The sequence below is a fragment of the Purpureocillium lilacinum genome (assembly GCF_023168085.1).
Source record: "Purpureocillium lilacinum CBS 284.36 DNA, scaffold_1, whole genome shotgun sequence".
Taxonomy (NCBI): Eukaryota; Fungi; Ascomycota; class Sordariomycetes; order Hypocreales; family Ophiocordycipitaceae; genus Purpureocillium; species Purpureocillium lilacinum.
Genome location: NW_027072111.1, coordinates 3,945,199 through 3,968,133, shown reverse-complemented (window position 1 = coordinate 3,968,133; position 22,935 = coordinate 3,945,199). Strand labels below are relative to the sequence as shown.

Below are 22,935 nucleotides of genomic sequence, written 5' to 3'. Positions count from 1 at the left end.
ACCTCATCGTCACCACCGCCGCCGCCGCTCGCCCAACGTCGTCGTCGTCGCCCTGTCCCGAGCTTCGCCTCCCCTCCCGCCCTACACATCCCCGCCATCCGACCACTGCATTCCCGTTCCCGGCTCCGGCACACGCACCCATCGTCGCCAGCCTCGGCTCCAGCTGCGACCCTATCTTTAGAGCTGCCCGCCCTCCCGCCTGTCGCCGACGACTCGCCGATCTAGCCTGGGCTGCCGAGGACGTACGACACTCAACCTGGCCTCCGCCGCAGGCGGCCAGCCGGGCACATCTTGACAGCGTCGCAGACTCGCCGTCGCCGGCACTGACCCGCGGCTGGGCCGGTGCCTCCGACCATGGCAGCAAACGACGATAATCCGTTCGTGACCACGCGGGAGCTGCACCCCATCGCGCCCGAAGCTCGCTAATCGCATCATGTTTCCTGCAGATCCTATCCGACCGAAAGCATCGTCTCGAGCAAAGGGCGCAAGCATTACCGCGTCCCCGTACGATCACAGTACGTGTCCGAGCCTAGTCTCCCCAAAAACGACCGGCCACCGGGCTCTTGACTCCCTGTGCGGTGACACTGATGCATCACACACTATAGGCACTGGCAGCTGCGGTCCCTCATCAGCGCGGAGAAACGGCACATTGTCTACTTCCCTGGCGGCAGCGGGAGCAATCATGTCCAGCGCCTCAATACGCTGACCCGGGAGTGCGAGACCCTCAAGCTCCTGACTTTTGCGCCGCGCTGCTTGGTCGCCGAGAACGGCTGGCTTTGCTGCGGCAGCGAGACGGGCGAATTTGTCGCCATCCACCTCGAAGAGAGCAACGACGACAACCAGTCCGGGCTGGGCTTCGAGCTCGACGCCGAGACCCGACAACAGCTGGGCCTCGATGGATTGCGCGATGACCCCCTGCTCTCCCTCCTCGCCCAAGCCCGCAGGTCGAACAAGAGTTTGATCGCCAAGAGTATGAAGCTGGCCAAGGACCGTGTCAACTGCGTCACCCTCTGGTTCCCCCCGGCCATCCTGACTCCGTCGCCAGAGGCCTACACCGAAGGCGTCGCCGTCTTGGCCAACAACGACCGCACGGTCGTCCTCGTCAGCCTCAGGGACTTTGAGCGCAGCGACAAGACTGAGCCGCTCGACGTGGTCACGTATCCCGACTTTGTCAACAGAGCCATAATCTCTCCCGATGGGCAGCTGCTCATCGCCATACTGGACGACCCGTATCTATATGTCCACGTCCGTGCAGCACGCTCGGAGGAGTCGCCATCCTCGCCTTCGGCCGCAGACAGCGCTGGCGACAGCAAATACCAGTGGGAGTTGAAGCAGAGATTCTTGCTCAAAAGCCAGCGAAAGGACGATCGCTCAGACAGCCGCGGAAGCTTCGCTGCGTGCTTCTCCTCGTCCGGTGCCTACCTGGCAGTCGGAACCCAACACGGCACCATCTCCATATTCGACACGACCCTTCTCACCGTCTACGGGGCAGATCCTCTCATCACCACCTTCAAGTCTTCGCGACCGGAAAGCGGCCCCGGCGCCGTTCGGGACATGGCCTTTTGCCCCGGCCCATTTGATATCCTCGCGTGGACAGAGGATCGCGGACACGTGGGCTTCGCTGACATGCGAAGCAACTTCATCACCCGCCAGATTGTGGATATAAATGTCGAAGGCCACTTTGAGCATATCGACATTCTCGATCGCAACACCATTGACCCACGGCTGCTGCATAGTCAGGCTGAACGACGGGGCAACCGATCTCCCTCCACGGCCACTGCTCGACGGCGGCATGGAGATGGGCTGGATACGCTTAATCAGCCGCTGACAGCCAACGAAACCCTTGTTCTGGAAGCGATTCAGGGCGACCGGCGCCGTCGAGATAGAATCACCCAGCGAAACAACGAGGCAGGGGCCCGGCCGGCGGATTTGACCTGGACGTACCTATCTAACCTTCGGCCGTCTGCCAACGACAGTGATTCTTCGCGGCCGAGAGAGCGCAGCAGCAGCGTCGGCCGTGCCATGAGCGACATGCTAGGGTCGTACCGGGACCAACGGGCGGAGCGTTTGCGCAGCACCCGCCAGTTCGTCCGGGAGGCGTCAGAGCAGCGACAGGCGCTTCGCCGTCCCGAGCAGAGTCTGGTCGACAGGATTGGAGAGGCGGTGGCGGCCGTGCGCGACCAGCGCGACCGGCCAGACCCGTCGTACCTGAACGTGCTTGAAATTCTGCAGGCCAGGGAGCGCTCTGGAGACGAGCACGACGATTCGGCGCTGCTGGTGCCGCTGGTCAACCAGGCAATGAATCGATGGGAGGAGAGCGCGATTAGGGGCACGCTGGCTGCCGATCACGGTGTGTTCGAGGTGCCTCCGTCGCCGGATAACACCGCTGGCCTGGCCTGGACCTCTGACGGACGGACATTGTGAGCAAATACGGCATATGACATGTGACAAGTAAAGATTGCTGACATTCCGCCTTAGGTTCATCGGTGCTCAGAACGGCATCTACCAAGTACAGATCAACGTTCAGAGTCGCAAGTTCTGTCCGAGCATCACGATGAGCTGAGCGGATTGCGCGTGGGAGGACCGCAGCTGTGTTCTCTTCGATGACCTTCTATTCTTCATGATCGGCGTCCTTGGTGGGCTATTTCTCGTGCTGGTCGACACGCGGCGTCCCGGTACTGTCGGGTTTCCTTTTTGGCCTCGAACTTTTGTTGCAACCGAAACGACAAAAATCATCTTGCGTTGCTGGCACCCCCTTTTATTGCGCGGCTTCTTTACGACGGACGGCGGGCCGACGAGCTAATGATACGAGTAAGGAAAGGGCTGGTTGGAGGAGGTGACCAACCCCGGCCAGGTACGGCTGCGGGTGCTGCGCTATTGTTATCTTGCATAGTATACCCTGGGGGCGGGCATACGGCATTCATTCGCTACACTGTTCTTGTGTGTTTGTGTGTACCTCTGCGCGTGTTGCATGTGCGTCTTTGCTGCTTCTTGTTCTGGACGTACTCTTCGTTGCGGGATGGCTCTCCACGCTTCTTTTGTCGTCGGGACTCGCCCGCTTTCTGCTGCTGCTGTATGATATCCCGATACTTGCTCGCGGCCCTGCTTTGGACGAGGCCGCGACCACGAACGCCCATGGGCAGAAAATAACACGCGCTGTTCTTTGTTCAGTTCTTCGTGATGGGAAGTATCTAGCTTCTATGTGCAGGTATATGTACTTCGTATATCGTGATGATTTGGTGGACACTCTAAAACACGGACACAAACGCTGGTGTGCCGCTCATGACGGCGTGACGCTCCCGTACAGCAGCCTCTCGACCTCCTCGCCGATGGCCAGGCTGCTCGTCAGCCCGGGGCTCTCGATGCCAAGCAGGTTCACCCACCCGGCGTAGCCGTCCTCCATGCGTATGATGAAGTCGTTGAACCCCTTGCCCGTGCCGACGGCGCCGCCAGGGCTCAGCTTCGGCCGGATGCCCGCATAGTCGGGGGCCAGGCACGACGCGTCCACCCCCGGCAGGTACTTTTGGATCTCGGCGACGGCGTCGGCCATGCGCGCGCCGTTGACGGCCAGGTCTTCGGGCGACTCGACCCACTCGACGTCTGGGCCGAAGCGCATGCGGCCCCCCAGGTCGAGCGTCAGGTGCGTGCCCAGGCCGCCGGCGCCGGGCTCCGGGGCGGGGTAGATGAGGCGCGAGACGCGGGGGAGCGGCGCCGCGTACGAGAAGTAGTTGCCCTTGGCGTAGTGCAGGCGCGTGCGTCGCTCGGGGGGCACGATCATGTTGTGCACGTCCGCGGCGCCGAGGCCCGCGGCGTTGATGATGGTCTCGGCCGTGATGGTCGAGGTCTCCCCCGTGGCGGCGTCCCGCACGGCGAGCTCCCACCCGGCGCTGCCCTTTGGCGACGGCGACGACGACGAGGACGCATCGCCATCACCACCACCACCACCACCACCGCCACCGCCCAGCGGCGTGATCGCCGTGACGGGCGAGTTGAGCGCCACCACGCCGCCCGCATCTTCAAACAGCCCCTGCAGCGCAACCATCAGCCCGTGCGCATCGACAATCCCCGTGGTCGGGCTCTCCAGCGCCCCCTCCTCGGCACGCACGCCCTCCCCCGCGCGACGCACCTCCCCGTCGCCCACCCAGCGCACCGGCACGCCCAGCTCCCCGCTGCAGAGGCGCTCGATGCGCTCCAGGGCCTCGCGCTGCGCGCGCGTCTGCGCGACGATCCACTTGCCCGTGCGGCGGTGGCCGACGCCGTGCGCCGCGCAGAACCCGTACAGCAGCTGCTTGCCGCGCACGCACAGCCGCGCCTTGAGGCTCGAGGCCCCGTAGTAGATGCCCGCGTGGATGACTTCGCTGTTGCGCGAGCTCGTCTCCGTGCCTACGCCGCCGTGCCGCTCCAGCAGCAGCGTCGTCGAGGTGGACGACGACGATGAGGCCGCCGCGCCGTTGCGGAGGGCGAGCTGTCGCGCGATGGCGAGCCCGACGACGCCGCCGCCGATGACCTGGGTGCTTTCAGTCAGCCATTGCCAGAATTACAAGGGATGGGGGAGAGAGATAGGCGCGGAAGCTCACCACGTGTGTAAAGTCAGCCCTCGCTGCCGTCGTCGAGCTGAACTGAAGCCTCTGGGAGCTCCGCGAGCACGCAGGGCCCGTCCGCAGGGGGAGCGCAGTGACGGTCCTTCGGGCAAGCATCATGACGTTGCGAGCTGACACTGGACGAGCCCAAAAGCAATTGCTGGGGCCCAAGCTTTGTGACAAGAGGACCAGACAACATCGAGTGCCCGCTCGAGGTTGTGCAGCTTGCAGGTCCGGCTTCGGCCGAAGCTGCGACAGCTGGCGCCCGGCGGCTGCACGGCCAAGTGCCGGCCCCCGCACCAATGACATGCCGCGCCCACGCCGTGTCTCGGCCCTACATCTGCCGAACCGGTGCAACACCGGCCCGGGAAGCGATTCTACAGTTGCCGCCAACGAGTTCCGGCGGCACCGTTTGCATAGGGATCACATAGCCTGGAAGAGCGTCCGCCTGGGCGTGGAATGCCTCCGAATTCAAACAGCGGTCGGCTCGTCCGCTCGACGCAGTGGCCGTCAGTGTCTTGCCATGCAGCGTGGCTGGCGTCTTATCACAACCCAGAGCGTCGCCCCAACGGCGACCACATCTACAACATATACACATAAAGGTTTGTCCGTTTCATTAAATGCCTAATGATCCGTCGCCGTCTCGCCATGGCGTCCGGGCGGCGAGTCGTCACTACTGTCCTTTATCCCACAACTCCGACGCAAATATGTTTCGACAACGTAAGAGAATCACCTATCGCATACTGGGCTTTTCGTAAGCACCAACTACTTGGCTGTGGCCTCCGCCTCGCTTTCGTCTGCCGTGAGCGAAGAGCGAATGAGATGCGACGGGATGGGCGGTTCCGTTGACGCTGTAGGGCCCGACATCTCAGATAACTGCTTCTCTATTCGCCAGTTAGTCCATGGCCAAGTCAGCCGCGCCAAAGCTGGAGGTCTCACCGAGGTCACGGATCCGATGCTTCAGCATTTGATTCTCCCGAATAAGCATCTGAGTTTCCGCTTGGTAAAAGGCGCTCTCGTCGCGGCCGCCGAGCACCCAGTCTCCGCTCTCGGCGCTGATGGAGGTTGCCCTGATCCTCGGCGACGGGCCCCGGCTAGGTGTTCTAGATCGCCGGTGAAGGTCCGCTCGCGCCATGTCGAAAGAGCTCCGAGGGTGCGGAAAGCCAGGTGAACGGGGGTAGGAGCCCACGGATCCCACGGTCTGGCTCCCCGGGAGTGTCGTCTGTGATGTTGACTGCATCGAGGCTCCGGGGATGGGTCTTGCTCGCGTCTCGGATGCGGCGTCTTCGGCGGCAGTGTCTTGCCCCTGGGAAGGTCGTCCTGCCTGGAGGCGTTGCAACTCGAGCTGCTGTTGCCGGATCATCTGCAGGAGGCGGTTCTGTTCATCGTCAGCCAAGGTCCATCAACTATGCGAGGGCTGGGGTCGCTGCTACACACCACATGCGCTTCCTGCTCAGCCTCCAGCTCCTGATGGAGCTCGCCCAGGCTCGGCGCCCGGTGGTGGTGGGGGTCGGCCGTGAGAGGGGAGCCTGACAGCGGCTGAGGACTCAAGCGTTGGCTGCCAGAATGCTCCTGCGCCATCTCGCCGGGTCCCGGTATGGACGGGTCGTTGAGTTGCAAGTTCATGAGGACAGCCGAGCGTCGTCGTCCGCCGCGTGGAGAGGGGGCGTTTCGAGTCAAGGAGCTTTGAGATGACTCTGCTGGCTGGTCAGCGGGGCTGCAACGCAGACGTGGCAAACAGGGAAACAGGGACCGGCGGCGCACGTACGTCTAGAGGGCTCGCGTCGCAGGCCAGCATTGACGGTGGCGGCGGCCTGCAGGGAGACGGACGCAGAGCGCGGGGAGCCCGTGGGAGACTCGGCGCGGGGCAACGAGGCTGCGTCGCCGTTTGTAGACATTTTATCTGTCGGGCGAGGCAACGCTTCCGCTGGTGCTGGGTCGAGGAGGAATGGCCAGACGCGGCGTCTTTTGGCGGTGACGAGAATGCGGGTAAAGGATGTTTGAGACGCGAGATCCACGTGCTGCGGCTGCGTCTGTGTCGAGCTGGACTTGTGGAGGAGGACTTGCGTATGGAGGGGCACGAGGTATATGGATCAGGCTGGACAAGACCACCTCAAGAGACTCCAAGGTCAGGCAGGGCCTGGGGCGGCCCGGTGCGGCGGGGTGGGTAGGTACGTCAGAGGCTCCGATACAGGTGGACAGTGAGGACGGCGAGTGAGCTCGGGGAAAGTCGTTGGGCGCGGGGATGAGGATTCAACGGTCGTCGAGATGGGGCGATAGACAGGTGCTTAAAGGGGCCTGGGCCATGTCGCGATGAAAGTGTTGATAGAACATGAGCTAGGGATGATCACGGCTCGCAGCGGCGATGACGATTGAGCGAGGCGCCGTCTCTGGCTGCAGGGCACCTGTTGGGGGTCACGGGGCCCGTCAGTCGATGGAGGTCCAGGCGGCGCCCGCTGGCGGTTCAGTCAGCCCGAAGGCTCCATTCCCAGATTCCATAGAGGCTCCTCCACTGTCGGCACGCTGGGAGAGGCCGCTGAGCCCCCCGCCAAGCCCAACACTGAAGTCATGGCCTGGAGAAAGCATCTGATGGTGGGGCCACTCACCATCGCACCTGACGTCCAGCATTTGCCAGCGGAGGCGGCCAGGCAGCACGCGGGCGTTCTAGGCAGGACCGACGCCGCACCGTCCACTGCGTGCCGCCGCTGCCCCGTGCCAGTAGGTACCTACAGATACGTAGGTACCCGAGCAACAGCCGGCAACTGGCGACGAGCCAAAGTCGCGACATTCTGACGACACGATGAGCACCTCGCTTTTCGACTCCCGCCTGCCTTGTCGAGTTGAGCTCGTGGGGAGTCCCGTCCTACCATATCCACAAGTCCACCTACGCCAGCTGCCACCACCCGCCCGAACATCGTGTCCCGTCCCCGCCCGAGCTTCGAGGTCGCAGTATCGAGCTCCAGTTTTCCGGGACGAGAACGTCCTGCTCGTGGCAAACATGATCACCACAGACTGCGCCCTTGCCGGCCATCTCGATGCTATACGTCCCGGCCCATCCATGCGTTCAAGTCCTTCCAGCCCTTTGCAAGTCGAACGCTCGTCGGTTGCCGCCTCGCGGGTTCCGAGCTGCCTCTGGCACGCGCAGCCTAGCTCCGGCCCACGGGTCGTCAGCCACACCGTTGCCGCCGCCCGTGTCAGAGCTTCAGCGCACCAGGCCCTCGTGTCAGGCGTCGCACAGACGCCATTCAGGCCACATGGATGTGCGAGCTCCTGTTGCACGGCATTGTTCCCATGGCATGCTCTTCGCACCGGGAGCGATGCATCTGTGGAGGACCGACGGCAGCGGCAGCGGTTGAAACGTCGTGCCCGCATCTCTAACCCCATCGAGAAACGCTCAACGGGAAGCCCGTCCAACACCGTATCCACAAGTTTCACCTCGTCGACCAGGGCAAGCACGAGCTGTTTCCCGCGGCCCGGAAACATTTTTCTCTGTTCCGGGCGCCGTGGCTGGTCGTCGGCGACCTCGGAGCATGAGGCGTCGTCTTCTCGATTCTTCGCCGCCTGCCTAGGGGCCCGAGTCAGTCTTCCAACATGCAGCCATGCCGGTGGGATGCGCCCAGTTGTCGAATTTTGGGAGCCGACGGACGGAGCCTCATGCGGCCCCATGCCGCCGTGCTGTCGACGTCGCTGCAGGCCAACGACTCCCCCCGTCCCTGATGCCCTGTGTCTGCCGAGCCGACGATACGAGGCGAATACCTCGACGCTACTGCAGGCACGTCGGAAGAGGACGAGACTGGCCTTGCCCTCTGTTGCGGCTTCGGGCGGAAACCCTGCGAACCCTGCCCCGGCCCTAGTTTACTCACCCGCTGCCGACACATCACAGGCATACGAGTAGATGTCACGCCCTGGCCTCTACGGGTATGTACTCGTACGAGCCGGGAAGCCGTAAATGTACCCGTGGTAGTCGCGGACAAGCTCGGGACTCGGAAGTGACGGGCGACCCCTGCCCAGGCAGTCGATTCTGCGTCAAAACGTACTCATACTCCAGGAAGACAGTCCTCCGTGCTCCGTACTGTACTCTTCCTTGCACATGCACATGCCGTGGGCAGTCTGACTGGCGCAAGTTATGCGGATGCACTCCGTACTCCATACACCCAGGTGCAAGCCGCCCACAGCTTCTCGCAACATGACTGCCACGGCATCCATGAGAGGCAACGCCTTGGGACCAGACGAACCCAGGCCACGTGCCCGCGCTTCGTTGCGAACGAGGGGGCGCCTGTCGGTCGTTCTCGTGGCCAGCCCGTCTCATCTTGTCTCGCTCAGGCCCAACAGCTGTGAGGCCATTGCGCAACGTGGGATCGTGCGGCTGGCGATGGGCAGGGACCGTTTTCCGCTTTGAGACATGACAATCAACATGCCCCCCTTCGCGGGCCGGGAAGCGTCGCAATGCACAGGCAAAAGTTCAGGTCTGATCACAGTGGGTTCGGCAAGGCAATGAATGGTCTGGCGTTCAGGCATCCGACCGGACTGACTGCCGCCAAAAAAAGTGACAGATCCCGGAGGGGCGCGGATGCACCGTACTACTAATACAAGTACGACGACAACGGAGACGTTGGACGCCCAATATGATGGGGAGCGCTTGGCGAAGCGGGGAAGCGCATTTCAGGAGTCCGGCTTTTATCGCCCCTCTCACAAGGTTGCGAGGCTATCACACGTACACGGTCCATCTCAATGAACCGGCGTGGGCTCAACCAAGATGACGCGACCGGCAACGCCTCATCGGCCTGGCTCGCACAACGATGTTGAGTTTGTGGTCCACGGCCGACCCTGTTGAACGGCTCAATGCCAACAGGGACCTGTCTTTTCCTTTCCTCAGCCCTCGGGGCAGGGATGCTGTGGGCCGACGCCTGCTGGGCCTGCTCAGGGATCCATCCATGAACGTTGACCAATTCCCACGGTGAAGCTACGGAGCACTAACGGAGCGAGGGGCGCTCGGGGGACAAGGGACCGTGGATCCGGCAGCAAGCCAGAGTGCCGACAACTCGGTTGGCGGGAGGGACCGGCTGTGACTTGTCGACCAGAAAAAGAAAGCGTCGAGATTGATTGCTACTTTTTTCGCTGCCCGACGTGAGGAGCCTCGCAAGCTTATTACGCAGCAGCTATGGAGTACGAGTAATAGCAGGGCAAGCAGCAGTTGATGAGTCGAAGGGGGCGGCGGCGGAGCGCGTCCGTGTGAGACGCGGCCGGCGGCGGCAGCACCACACTCGAGGGCCGAGCGACGCTTGAGCTGCAGCTACTGACCAGTTTGTTTGTCTGCACGCATGCGCGCCCGCGCGCTCGTGCAGCTCGAAGACGCCCGGGAAGCGAGCAGGCGCTCGCGGCTGGGTGTCAGTGGGCGACGGTGGTGGTGGTGCAGTTGCGGCGCGTTGCGCCTCGACGCGAGAGTCAATTTCGTGATGCGCCGCTCGGGGGCGTGTCATTATTATGATATTCCCCCTGCCAGTTGATAATGATGCCGACATGACAAAGGCGCTGGCGCCGCTCTTTGTTGTGTGCATAACGGCATTGTGTGCGGCGTTCCTTTTTCTTTTCCGTTTTCCTCCTTCTGGTTTTCGTTCCATGCAGCAAGAAGCATGGCAGGAGGGGTCCCGATAATGCACAAGCAAGCGTGGCCTTGAGCCCAACGCCTGTCTCTGTCTGTTTCACGGGATGGTTGCGAAAAGGGACGAGGCCGTTGACGCGAGAGGCTGACGGGTTGCAGGGGGAAATCACATGATGCCCGGCTGCGCGTGCGCCTGATGCGACTCATCGCGCGACCATTTCTCGGCGCTGCTGACGGCGCATCGTCTGCGTGTGCGCTTCCGGTCGCCGTCATTGTGAACGAGTCGTCCATACGGAACTTCGCAAGTTATGAAGAACGTACTCGTACACGTACAAGGCCGGCTGCTCGGCGCAGGACGGGATTCTCCGACGGGCTGTGTTTCTCCAGCGAAACGCTAAAACCGGATCAGCTACAGGGAGGTTTCCAGTGTCAAGGTTCTAGTATTGCAACGGGGCCATACGACGGGCGGCCCTAGCACTCTCACAGGCAGGCCCTCATTGCCGTCGGGTAACCGTCGGGCTGGTGCTGATTCCACCGCGTCTTGGCTGTGCAGCAGCAGCACGCCGGGTGTCGCCAACACGACAGGGAGACTTGCAAAAGCAGCCCACGGAGCTCCCGTCTTGAGCGAACGGTTGTCTGTAGACCCCCGTCCATGCTGCCCGTCACTGACCACATGTGCGCCCGTTCGCAGCCACCGTGCAGGCGAGGAGCGGGACACCCCCTTGTCTTCACCCCATGCATGCGGCGTTGAGAAGAACTTGCAAATTCGCACACAGAGTCACACACACCAACCCCACGACGCGTGTGGGAACCCCTGGCCCTGGATCATGTCCGTTTCCCAACTGTCACAGGGGGTGGTGCTCTGCTCCAAAGTTTTTTTTCTTCCTTTCTCGTTTTCCTTCTTTCTCCCTCAGAGGCCCGAGCATTGGATGGGACCTGGGGGGAACTGGCATGTCACCGATGTGGGCGAGGTGGACGATATCAAGTCCACGGGCGCGGGTCCCCCTCCGCTGAAACAAGGATTTGATGACCGACAGGACGGGAACGACGGAAAGCTTGGGGGGGAACGGCCCTCCACTGCTGCGCTCCATAGGTTGGAGAGACCTTGGGCTGCCTGCCCTGTGGGCGCCCGCCGTCCAGGATGAGGTGCCAGGCACCGCCCGGCCCAAGGCTCCAGCACCGAGGGTCCACCGCGCCAGGTACAAGCGCCATGTGCCCACTGGGCACTGGCGTCACAGGGCCTTCCAGGGCTCGAGTCCCTGACCGGCGGGCTGAGCAATGGGGGGGGGGGGGGGGGGGGGGTCCCCCCCTGTCGGGCCCCGTACCTGCATGCGCGTGGCGCCAAAGTCAGCCTGGAACTGCTCCACCTCCCACTGGGCCACCTCACGGGAGGAAGGGCGGCAGGGAGGGGAGTGGGATGGGGGGATCGAATCGAATCGGGGAAGACAAGGTACAATGCGACGCAACGCCCGCGGCGGCGGCGGGCAAGCGAAGCCGCAACTCAACTCAACGCACGCTCGCACGCACGCCCGCCCGCGAGCCGGGATAGGCACAGGAACTAGGACCGCGCCGCCGGTAGCAGCGCAGTGGCACGACAAAAGATGGGTTTTGGCACGGGCGGGGGAGGCGCGGGAGGCGTAGAGGTCGCAGACAAGCCAAGGGGACGATGGATGATGGATGACGACTGGGCGCGCGAGCAACAGCATGGGACCTCGGGCTCAGTGGGAAACACTACCGATCAGGTGGGCGACGGGGTGTGTGTCCGCCAGAGTCAATGCCGTTGGTCCCCTCGCGCGCGCGGCCCCCCCTCCCCCGATCCATCCATCCATCCATCTGTCAGGTACGGGCAGCGGCCGTGGTCGGTCGTCGCGTGGGTGTCAGTCGTCTTTCTGTGTGCCGGCCCGGTGCCTGTCTGCGAGTCTGTGTGTCTGGCTGCTGGTGTCTCCATCCTCGCGCTCTTCTGCAACACTGACACACTCCCAAATTACATATGCCCGAGGTTTCACGATTCCTCTGCCACTCATTTCTCATCCCCCCCGTCTCCTTTGGTCCCTCCTTGATTCCCTTGCCTACGAAGGACGCTGCCTCGCCTCGCCTCGCCTTGTTACCTTCCTTGCCTTGCCTTTTGCTTTGCCGTGCCTTGCGTCGCCTTGCTTAGAGCTTGCTTGCCCGCTCTACCGCGGTGACGTCTTGTCTCGCTGTCCGTCCGCCTGTTCATCCGGCCGAGCGAGGGACTGGAGTCACTGACTGGACTCTTCCTTCCGTCGCCCAGTCCCCGTCGCCCCTTCTGCGAGTCACCCCCTCCCTGCTCCTGCCTCTGGCGCTGCGAGCAACGGACCTCAAACAACAACAGGAACTGCAACAGCGGGAACAAATAAAGGCGGCAGGCGCCATCCGACGACACGAGACTCGCCCGGAGAGACCTCTCCCTCCCCCACGCATTGGGACCATTGCTACGTCCAACAGCAAACCCGCCTTGGCTTGCATCCGCGGGCTTCACCGCTCGACGTCACCGCCGGCCAGTAGGTTGGAGAGAAGACGAGCGTTGGCGGCGACGTCGTCCGGCGCTCCAGCTCGACCCGACCCTTGGTGGTCCCGACTCCAGCCCCAGTTGCTCCCGCATTCCTCTCGCTGCCGGCCCTCCTCCGCCCTCGGGACGTCCCCTCGCCGTACCATTGGCGCGACGCCGGTCTTGTCTCTCCCTCCTCCCGTTATTAGTGCTCTTGTCTCGGGTCCCCGTCGTTCATAACATCATCGGGTGCTACCCTGACGACGCAGCGCATGGCCCCGCTGGCCTCGTCGTCCGCTCGTCCCACCGCCGCCGCCGCCGCAGCCAGCATCACTAACACGACCTCGCCATGATTACCACCAGAACACACGCCATGGCCGACGACGACATGCTCGACTCGCCGATCAGCCAGACCTTCTCGGCTCGGTTCGACCAGCTTGCCATCGAGGAAGAGAGCCAGCTCTTCGCCCGAAATGCAAAGACGAGTCGCAGGGAGTCGAGGCTCGGGCTTAGGGGCATCTTTGGTCGCTCCAAGATGCCCAAGGAAAACGATTCGCTTCCCCATACCATTCATGGGCCGAGGACTCCCGCGGCGCGAATGTCGCTTGCCGGCTTGAGCCATTGGCCCCGTGCTCACAAGTCCGAAGGCGCCCTCTTATCGGCGCCGTCGTGGCAGCAGCTACCAGCCACACCCGAGACGCCTCAAGAGGACCTGAGCGTCCACGACGACGCCGTGAGCGCCAGGAAACGCAGGATACGCCCCAGGACTCCCAAGCAGCCCCGAGACGCGCCCGCTCACTGGTCGATGCCCCCTCTATTCAAGGCCTTCCCGCAGGCCGTACGTCACGTCACCCTGCCCGCCACCAGCCTGTCGGCTGATGCGATCTTGCGGTTCAGCGAAAAGAAGGCCGGCGTCAGCTCGCCACAGGATCCGACGGCTCCCGTTCAGGACGCAGAGCAGGACACCCAAGAGGCCGACAAGGACAAGAAGAAACCTCGCCGCAATGCCTCCGTGTCGGCTGAGAATCTGGAGTGGACAACAAAAATATACATACTCGTCACATCGGGCTACCTTTTACAGTACGCAGGCGACGGCCACTTCGACCGACTGCCGGAGAAGGTCCTTCGCCTGGGCCCGTCGTCAGCGGCTTTCGCTACCGACGCCATCCCCGGCCGGCATTGGGTCGTCCACGTTTCGTCGACTGCTCAGGCTGATGGCACGCCGACTCCCGACTCCCGATCTCTCTTCTCGAAGCTGCCGTTCCGGGTAGACAAGCGCAGCACGTCCAATCTGCTCATGGTTTTCGAAGGCGCCGATGTCATGGAGGCCTGGATTTCGACACTGCGCGGCGAAATTGAGAAACTGGGCGGCAAGAAGAACCTGTCAGAAACCGGCAAGCCCAAGACGACGGAGGCGACGCAGCACCTCAGGGAGCAGCCGAGCCAACGCACTCTGGTTGTGAGGGATCTTTCTCGTTTCGGCTCGAATCGATTAAGCCGGGCAGTTCACGACGCGGACCGACTTACCCGTGGCGGTGAGACTTCTCCGCGCCTCACAAACCCTGACATGGGCCGAGATCAGTCTATCGACGATGTCTCCACCACCAACAGCACCGTCTCGCAAGACGAGAGACAGCTCGACAGCCTGCGCGAAAGTTCTCAACGGCTTTCGTACATCTCGTCTGGACAGCGGACCATTGTCACCTCGGCCGGTTCCTCCCCTGAACCGTCACCGATCCGTGACAGCTTCCAATCGCACGCCGAGGACCGCCCGATGCATCCCATTGACCAATGCGAGGCTGTGGCGAGGCTGAGGCCGAACGCATCCGACATTTCCATTCGCCGACAGTCGATGCAAGTCGCGAACCCCTTCGTCGCCCCGAACCTTGTGCTCCACGGCAGTATCAGGTGCCCACCCGGCAGCAACGCCCCAGTATCCTGCGGTGATGGACTGACCTCGCCTGTTGGGGCGCGACCAACGCCAAACTTCAGCGTTCCTCATTCCTCCAACCGCCGCTTCTCTTATGCTAGGACCTACCTGACAGAAGCAGATGATTCGCCGCGTGAGACACCCGGGCTGACGCATTTTCGATCTGCCCGCGCCAGACCACCCACGGCGTTGCGTGAGTCGCGGCCGCTGTCGATGGTCATGGATCAGCCCTCGCCACGAGAGGCTCCCCCGGAGAGGCCAACAACGAGCCAGCGCCCCAATCAAGTGACGTCGCCTGTCAAGAGATCGAGCCAGCAGCGCTTGAGATCCATGTCACGGGGCAAAGAAGGCCCGTACCTGGAATCCGTGCCGCGACGACGATCCAGCATCGTCCACGACATGGGTGAAGAGAGACGAGGCTATGCGGCAGAGAGCCATCGGCGGATCTCAGAGGTCGGCGTCAGGCGAACGGATGATGCCAGCGTTCCAAGAACGTCAAAGGTGCTGCCCTTATCGAGATATCACGAATCGTTTGCGCGGCCTCTGTCGCCGCCCCAGGTCACAACGGAGGACGACGCCAGGAAGTACCGCTCTTCTTTCCTAGACGTCGGCGGAACACGAAGTCGATCAGTGGAACCATCTCGCGCGGCAAAGCGCACGAGCTTGAACTCGATCATGTCGGACCGATCATACGAGTACCACCAGTCCTTGATGGCCGAACCGCCTCAAGCTCCGCCCCCACGAGGGCCTCTACCGCCAGTGCCCCCTCAGGCGGATGACGAGAGCATGGCAAACAGTTCGAAAGCCAAGTCTTCGGCGTTCAACCGGAGGCGAAGTTTACCACAGCTAGCGGGCGGCCCTCCGCCGGCACCACCCCCTACACGGGCGCTCCCGCCCATTCCACAAAAGGTCCAGGTGAGGACCTGAGCCATGTGCAGCTTGCTTTTCCTTTGTTGGCTTTTGCCCCGCCGAGGGCTGGTGAATAAAAGGTGTGCGGATGTAGTTGCACAACGACGTTTCTTCAGCGGGTTTCTGATTTTGGCGTCGTTTTGGCAACTTCTTTCTGACGGCAGTTCAAGCGCTGACTGCGGTGCTTGCGGGGGATCGGCGGAGCTATAGATTTGAGCTGAGCGAAACCTGATTTTATGGGTTGCTGTGCTTGTTGCGGACATGAGACGAGGTTCATAATGAGACGGTTGATCTGACCTGAAAGAAAATGGATGTATAGACGGGATACGGCGCCCTGTTGGGATGATTTGGGAGCGAGCTGCGCCGCGGACAGCTGTTTGACTTGTATTGTACTATACCCGTCGCGTGCTTGGGCGGATTCCTATGTGAGAACTGATTCTATGTGAACGCTGATGCTGGTTGCACGCGGATGGCCCTTGTTTGCTCGGTGTGAGGAGAAGCTTCCCTGTTGCGACGGCGGTGGGATTCTTCTCTAACCCCCCATTCGTAGTACTAGCACGAGCATGTGCATGGGATGAAACGTCTCTGCGGGGGGAAGAAAGGATTCCTGCGGTTGAAGTGCGAAGGAGATGCGGTAAATGTAACGGCGCGGCAGTGGAAAAGCTTGGGTCAACCAAGCGTCAAACAAGCTTATTGCGGCGGGCCTCGCGCTGGTCACGGCGCGCCTTCCACATCGGGCAATCAGGATCGGGGGGATGTGGGCACTGGCCTCGGCGGAGAGGGGAGGGAGAGGGGGCGGGTTTCCGGGGCGGGGAGGGGGGCACCGGCGCCGGATGGCCCGGGCGGCGGCGTTGTCAACGCTGCGATGGAGCTGACCGTTGTCGACGACGATAATGATAGCGGGACGATGACACCGCCGTTGCTTGGCGTGGGTCCGTAGAGAGTGCCCAGGACGTTGCGCAGCATCCGGGGGCACAAGATGCTGCGAGTTGAAACCCTGTGTGGTCGCGGGACTTGAAAACGGTTCGGGGGAAGTATGTGCAGGGAGGGGAGACGAGGAGCAACGAGGAGCACGATTATGCGAGCTGGCTAAAACCAAACTCCCGACGTCACCTTCCACAGACTGGAAAGCGCAAAGGCAGGGGGGAGGAGTATTTAGGTGGGGGGAAGGGAGGAAAGGAGGAGAGCGGGATAGAAAAGGTAGAGAGATGGGAGATGGGGGTTGCCTTTGCCGGCAATGTGATGCGATGCGCGCGCGGGTGCGTGGACGATTGGGGGAGCTTGGGTGGACGCGACGGACGGACGTGTGGATGCATACGGTATGTACCTACCCATGATTCCATGGGTGGGAGGGTGGATGGACTCGGTAGTGGAGGTGTTCGGGGGCCGATGTGGGATGGCAATGGGAATTGCGGGATGGGATGTGATGGCGCGGGGGGGGGGATGAGAATGGAAAATGACTGACCGAGAGGGCTTTGCCCAGCCCCAGCGCGCGCGAACCAGATATGGTGACGACACACACGTTTTGGGGAGGAGGAGGGGGGAAGGTCCCTCGTGCGGAATGCAAGCAAGCAAGCAAGCAAGCAAGGGTCGTGGCGGCGCGGGGGGCACGATCGGCTCTTGGGGGTTGCATTCTGCGGAAGCACGCACGCGCAAGAACCTTACGCATACCCAGTACATAATACAACACCCTCGCGATGCGGGCCAAGAAAGTCTTGAAACCGCCTTGGGTAGGTCCTCCGAGCCCTTGACCTGCGGGCATCGGAGATAAAAAGGGGAAGAAGACAGAAGAGATTCGTCAAGCGCGCTATCCTTCACCCGTGTCTCTCATTCTCCGTCCCACGGCAGGAGCCATCGGAACCGAGGAGTGAGTGAGTACTTATTTGTACGACGGACGGCCCTGCGCCTCCGTCTTCCCCCTCCACGCCCTCTCCAGTCCTCCCGCTCTCTCCGTCTCGCATTGGTGGTGGTGCAGCACTTATATCCGTGTAAGTCGTCGTCATCGTCATCAGCCGCCGCCAGCGCCAGCGCCCAGTGCCCAGCGCCCCTCGCAACATTTCCCATTCCTCAGCCGGTCGGCGACCGAGACTCTCTATCCCCCCGCACACACAGAACCTCGACAAATACGTACAGTGTTGCTTCTACTGCTACTACTCCTTCTCGACTGCTCTACCGACGTTCTCTCCAGCACAGCCGTGCTGCTCACAGAGCGCCCGCTAGGGGGGCACACAACGCTCGTCCACTTGCACAAAGGCGATCGATCGATATAAGTAGGTAGTGGGCAATGGCGCCTCTACTGCGCGTCGTCGCCGCCACGGCGCTCCTCCTGCTGGCGGGGGGCCCCGCCGCCGCCGCCTCGCAGTGCGACGACAAGAAGCCCACGTCGAGCCCCGTGACGGCGCCGGGCGTCGCGTACAAGGTGCTGCTCAACGACCTGGCGCGCCCGCGCGGCGTCGTGACGGACGCGCAGGGCAACCTGCTGGTCGTGGAGCAGGGCGGCAAGGGCGTGCGGAGGGTGGTGCTGGATGACGGGGCGGGCGTCGACGTGTGCGTCAAGGAGAGCGCGCAGCTCATTGACGAGTCTACGGTAAGCATCAATTGTTGCGATATGCTTCTGCCAACAGTCATTGCCGTGTTGAAGACCAGAACTCGCTGACTCGGCTCGCAGCTCAACCACGGCATCGCCCTGTCGGGCGACGGCAAGACGCTGTTCGCGTCCTCGTCGACGGACGTCTACGCCTACTCGTACGACGCGGCCAAGGGCACGGCCGGCACGGGCAAAAAGGTCATCACGGGCATGGACCAGGGCGGGCACGCGACGCGCACGCTGCTCATCCCCAAGCACAACCCGAACCTGCTCGTCGTGTCGCGCGGGTCCGACGGCAACATCGACACCGACACGACCAACATTGGCTCGGCGCGGAGCCAGCTGCGCATCTTCGAGGTGGACAAGCTGCTCGAGGGCAACGCGGCGGTCGAGTACGCGAGCGGCAAGGTGCTGGGCTGGGGGCTTAGGAACAGCGTCGGCGTGGCCGAGGACCCCACGACGGGGTACATTGTATGACAACGATCTCGGGCACTTGGGGGAGAATGTGCGATGCGTGTTTTCCGATCTGTGAAGCTGACCTCTCCCGTCCACAGTGGTCGGTCGAAAACTCCATCGACAACATGAAGCGCGGCGGAGACGACATCCACAACTCCAACCCGGGCGAGGAGCTCAACTTCCACGGGCTGCCCAACGACACGAGCAGCGACGTGTACGGCAAGAACTACGGCTACCCGGCTTGCGTGGCCATCTACGACAGCTCCAACGTCAAGGACTACCCGGGCGGCGCCGTGACCGGCAAGCAGATGGTGGGCGACCAGATGCCGAGCAACTACACCGACGACTTTTGCCAGAAGGAGACGGTGTCGCCGTACGTGACGTTTGGGTCGCACCTGGCGCCGCTGGACATTGAGTTTCAGGACGACGGCTCGGCGGCGTACATTGCCATGCACGGGAGCTGGTGAGTTATTACCCTCGACACCCTCGACGATGCCGGCGCGTGGGATGATATGATGCTGATCGTGTGTGCTCGCGCCCCCTCACCAGGAACCGCCAGCCGCCCAACGGGTACCGGCTCAGCCGCGTGTCGTACAGCAAGGGCTTCCCGGCGCGGCCCAAGGACAGCCAGGACGCCGAGGAGCGCATCATGTGGAACGCGGACAACGCCGAGTGCCCCGGCAGCTGCTTCCGGCCGGTGGGCCTGGCGCTCGGCGAGGGCGGGCGGCGGCTGTACATGACGAGCGACGCGACGGGCGAGCTGTACGCCGTGACGGGCTTCCAGGCGTGCGGGTACGGCGGCATGCGGGTGCAGGTGTTTTACCGCTGGGGCGTGTCGGCGAGGACGGACGAGACGCGGATCGAGTACTGCGACGGGGCGGTCTGATGGATGCTTCGGGCCCCAGAGTACGGGGTAAATGTCTTGACGGCTTGAGAGAAGCACGAGCACAAGAGTAGACGGGATACACACGACGGGGGAAGAGGGATCCGCATGACGACCTACATACTGTACGAAGCACACACACACACACACACACACTGTCGCTACGAGAGCAGCAAGGCAGAAATGACCAGACCAAAGAGCATTGTCACAACGGGCCTGTCTGTCCCCTGTAGCTAAGCGCGTGCCCATCTCCGAGGAGGTTGCCCGTTTCGTTATCCCGCCACTCCGGGTTTGACAGGCCCAGCCAAGCCCCGGGCCAAGAAGGTTCCAAGAGAACCAAGAGGACCCAAGACAGTGGTGGAAATTGAGAGGGCGGTTGGCGGCGACAAGTGAGAGGGGTATCGCGAGGCGCAACAGCCAGTGAGTGTCTGTTGCTACGGGTTGATGAGACTTGCAACGGCGTGACTCTGTGAATGGACTCCAGTTATCGTGACAGGAGGGATGCGCGGGGGAGGAAGGAAGGGAGGAGCCGCCGTTGTGGCTCTGACGAGCGAGGTCGATCCCGATTCCCCGGCAGTCGCCCAACCTTAACCACCTGGCAAGGCAACTGCGACTTACACGCGACTGCCTTGCCTGCCTGCCGCTACGAAAACCCGTCCCCACAACGTTTATTTTTCGGGGCCGAGGGGTAAGCGCGGGCAAACGCCAGGCCGAACAACAACCCACTTTCCCACCTTCACCGTCCAGGACGTTCGTGCCCCGTCGACCAGCTCAACGCCCGCCCTTGCACGCGAAAAACGAGCCTTGCCAGTCCTGCCAGCCTGTCTGACCACCTACGTCGACATCTGCCCCGAGGCCCCGGCAGCCGTGTCGTGCCCTTCCCGCACGCGGCTAGGGGCCCTTGGCAGCTGAAGGAGCTTGTCTGCCGCGCTTGTGCGGTTTTGGGAATGGCTTCCACCCGCCTCGTCGGGTGAGGCTCTTTGGGCTCCGTGCGTTGAGGAGGGAGGGGACAAGGCCCGCGGCCCCAAGCAAGCAAGCAAGCCCGTAGGCTGAATTTGATGGACGGCGGCGGCGGCCCTTGCCTTGCCTTGCCGAGAGCGGATGAGGCATAATGCTTCCCGGCAATTGGCGTCTCTCTCTCGAGAGAGAGGCGGGCGGGCGGCCAGGCCATGAGGGGGCGTGTGCCCTGCGCTGATGCATAAGAAGGCGTCGGTCTGCCTCGCCGCCGCTCACCAGCCTCGTCGGTGCCTCGACTCGCAGCGAGCTGCAAGCAAAGACAAGCTTCTGACCTCAGATCCTTGAGTGAGCGTGGCCAGCCATCCAGCAAGCAAGCAAGCAAGGACCAGACCAGCCTCCCCAATCACAAGCCGGAAAGGATGCGGCCGTCTTCTTACCTGGCCCTGCTCGCCCCGGCGGCGCTCGTCGCCGTCGTGTCGGCGGAGCCTGCGCCCAAGCTCTCGCCCCTCATCGTCAACTTTGACGAGAAGCTCGAGGGCCGGACCGGCACGTACGAAAAGGTCGAGGACGTGGTCGGCAAGCTGTCGCTCGAGTCCAAGTTTGCGCCCAACTCGCACAATGAGTCGGCCGGCGGCGAGGGCGGCGACGTGCGCGCGCGCGATGCGACGCAGGAGCTGACGGCGCGGACGGTCCTCGACGTGCTGCTGAACCGCCGCCAGTACTGCAACACGGGCTACGGCTACTGCTCCAGTGAGTGTCCGCGCCTGGTGACGATGAGACGTGAGGGAGAGTGAGAGAATGAGACCTGACCAGCGAGTACGTGACAGGCTTCGGACGGTGCTGCCCGCAGTCGGACCGCTGCTGCTCGTACGGCTACTGCCTGCCGCCCAACACGCGGTGCTGTCCCACGGGGCCCTGCGAGGGCAACAAGCTCTGCTGCGGACGCTCGCACTGCTCGCCCATCGGCGGCGACTGCTGCAGCGACGAGAGCTACTGCGAGCCGGGCAACCGCTGCTACCGGGTGCCCTCGCTGGGCAGCCGGCCCGTGTGCTGCACCAACTCGCGGTGCACGGCCGTGGTGCGCGACGGCAAGACGACGTACGCGACGACGAGCACGACGACGCGCACCTACACGACGACGTACTCGCAGTACTACTACTGGACCATCACCTACTACTACTACTATTACTACTGGACCTACAGCTACCAGATCGAGGCCTCGGTCGTGACGTCGACGCGCCGCACCACGTACACGACGCTCAGCGTGCGCACCACGGACCGCGGCGCCGCCTCGTCCTACTTTAGCTCCGTCTCCCAGACGCTGTCCCTGCCGACCCCCGCGGCCGCCACGTCGCTCGCCTCGCTCACGGGCGTCACGTCGCACGCGTCCAAGGCGGCCGACGACACGACCGACGCCGGGCCGAGCCCCACGGACGCGAGCTCCGACAGCGGCGGCGGCGGCGACGCGACGGCCAGCTCGGCCAGCTCGGCGGCCACCACCACGACGGCCAGCGGCGGCGGCAGCGGGAACAACGGCGGAGGCGGCTCGTCTGCCGCCAGCGCGCTGTGGTCGCAGGTGGACCTCTTCACCACGCTGTTCATGGCCTTTGGCGCCAGCGTCGGCGTGGCCGCGGTGCTGCTGTGAGGGGTGAGGGATGAGATGAAAGGAATTTGGTCCTGCGCTTTGGTCCGACGACGATGAGGACGGCAACACATGCCGCGGATGCGCTTTTAATGATTGAGATTGACGTAAATGACTTGGGACTGGTTGGATTAATGCGATGCGGTTGTTGCTGCTATATACCCTCCTTTGGAATAGAAACAAGGAATGAAATACGAATTTGAAAACATCAATTTGGCTGAGGAGATACTGATTGCGATGGAAGAGGAGTTTCTTCTTGAGTAGTTTCGATTTTGCTTAGTGTTTATATCGGTGTTGGGACGGTTTGGCTGTTGTTGGTGAAAGCAGTGAGGCAAGGAAGCTCAGGCAGCTTGAGCTGGTTGCCCCGCAGCCGCAGACATGGCCGCCACCACAATGGAAGTGGAGGCTGCCCTGCCCGCCCGCCCGTCCAGCAGCTGTCTGTCTGTCTGTCTGTCTGTCTGTCTCTCATCGCTAGCCTAGCGCCCCTGCGCCCCATTGTTTGCTCACTGGCTGCCATGCCGTCCCTCCCGTCCCGTCCACCACAGCCAGCCTCCACCTCCCGCCGCCCACCACCCGCGACGGACGACTCCCCACGCCACAGGCACCTCCTCCACCACCACCACCACCGCCCGCCCGCCCCTCCCTCCACCTAGCCGGGCCAACCTCCAGCAGCAAGCAAACAGTTCCCAGTGAGTGCTGAAACCAACAAGAAAAACAACAAGCCGCACGCCGCGTCACACCACTAGGCGTCATCACCGTCCACCTCTTCTTTGTCCCCCCCCTCCCTCCCTCCTTCTCCTCCTCCTCCTCCTCCTCCTCCTGGTGCCGCGATACCCCCCTTGCAGATTTTCCATCGCAAAACGCCCGCCGTAGTCCACGC

General features: G+C 62.8%; 6 protein-coding genes across 6 annotated transcripts; 4 read left to right on the top strand and 2 right to left on the bottom strand.

Annotated features, from left to right (window-relative positions):
- Positions 1-354: 354 nt before the first annotated feature.
- PLICBS_000904 (uncharacterized protein) lies at positions 355-2,563 on the top strand (the record flags this gene model as incomplete). The annotated part of the gene is made up of 4 exons (XM_018318041.2): positions 355-377; positions 447-515; positions 606-2,420; positions 2,479-2,563. 4 exons carry the CDS (start codon positions 355-357, stop codon positions 2,561-2,563), a joined length of 1,992 nt encoding a protein of 663 aa, XP_018183566.2.
- A 717-nt stretch (positions 2,564-3,280) lies between these two features.
- Positions 3,281-4,700, bottom strand: PLICBS_000903 (uncharacterized protein; the record flags this gene model as incomplete). The annotated part of the gene is made up of 2 exons (XM_018318042.2): positions 3,281-4,507; positions 4,578-4,700. 2 exons carry the CDS (start codon positions 4,698-4,700, stop codon positions 3,281-3,283), a joined length of 1,350 nt encoding a protein of 449 aa, XP_018183567.2.
- Positions 4,701-5,345: 645 nt separating this feature from the next.
- On the bottom strand, positions 5,346-6,478 carry PLICBS_000902 (uncharacterized protein; the record flags this gene model as incomplete). Its single annotated transcript, XM_018318043.2, has 4 exons — positions 5,346-5,464; positions 5,520-5,958; positions 6,018-6,277; positions 6,349-6,478. The coding sequence occupies 4 exons, from the start codon at positions 6,476-6,478 to the stop codon at positions 5,346-5,348; spliced, it is 948 nt and encodes a 315-aa protein (XP_018183568.2).
- Positions 6,479-13,064: 6,586 nt separating this feature from the next.
- Positions 13,065-15,548, top strand: PLICBS_000901 (uncharacterized protein; the record flags this gene model as incomplete). Its single annotated transcript, XM_018318046.2, has 1 exon — positions 13,065-15,548. The coding sequence occupies one exon, from the start codon at positions 13,065-13,067 to the stop codon at positions 15,546-15,548; it is 2,484 nt and encodes an 827-aa protein (XP_018183571.2).
- A 2,266-nt stretch (positions 15,549-17,814) lies between these two features.
- On the top strand, positions 17,815-19,459 carry PLICBS_000900 (uncharacterized protein; the record flags this gene model as incomplete). The annotated part of the gene is made up of 4 exons (XM_018318047.2): positions 17,815-18,117; positions 18,199-18,588; positions 18,672-19,036; positions 19,123-19,459. The coding sequence occupies 4 exons, from the start codon at positions 17,815-17,817 to the stop codon at positions 19,457-19,459; spliced, it is 1,395 nt and encodes a 464-aa protein (XP_018183572.2).
- A 1,373-nt stretch (positions 19,460-20,832) lies between these two features.
- On the top strand, positions 20,833-22,058 carry PLICBS_000899 (uncharacterized protein; the record flags this gene model as incomplete). Its single annotated transcript, XM_018318049.2, has 2 exons — positions 20,833-21,163; positions 21,241-22,058. The coding sequence occupies 2 exons, from the start codon at positions 20,833-20,835 to the stop codon at positions 22,056-22,058; spliced, it is 1,149 nt and encodes a 382-aa protein (XP_018183574.2).
- Positions 22,059-22,935: the final 877 nt, after the last annotated feature.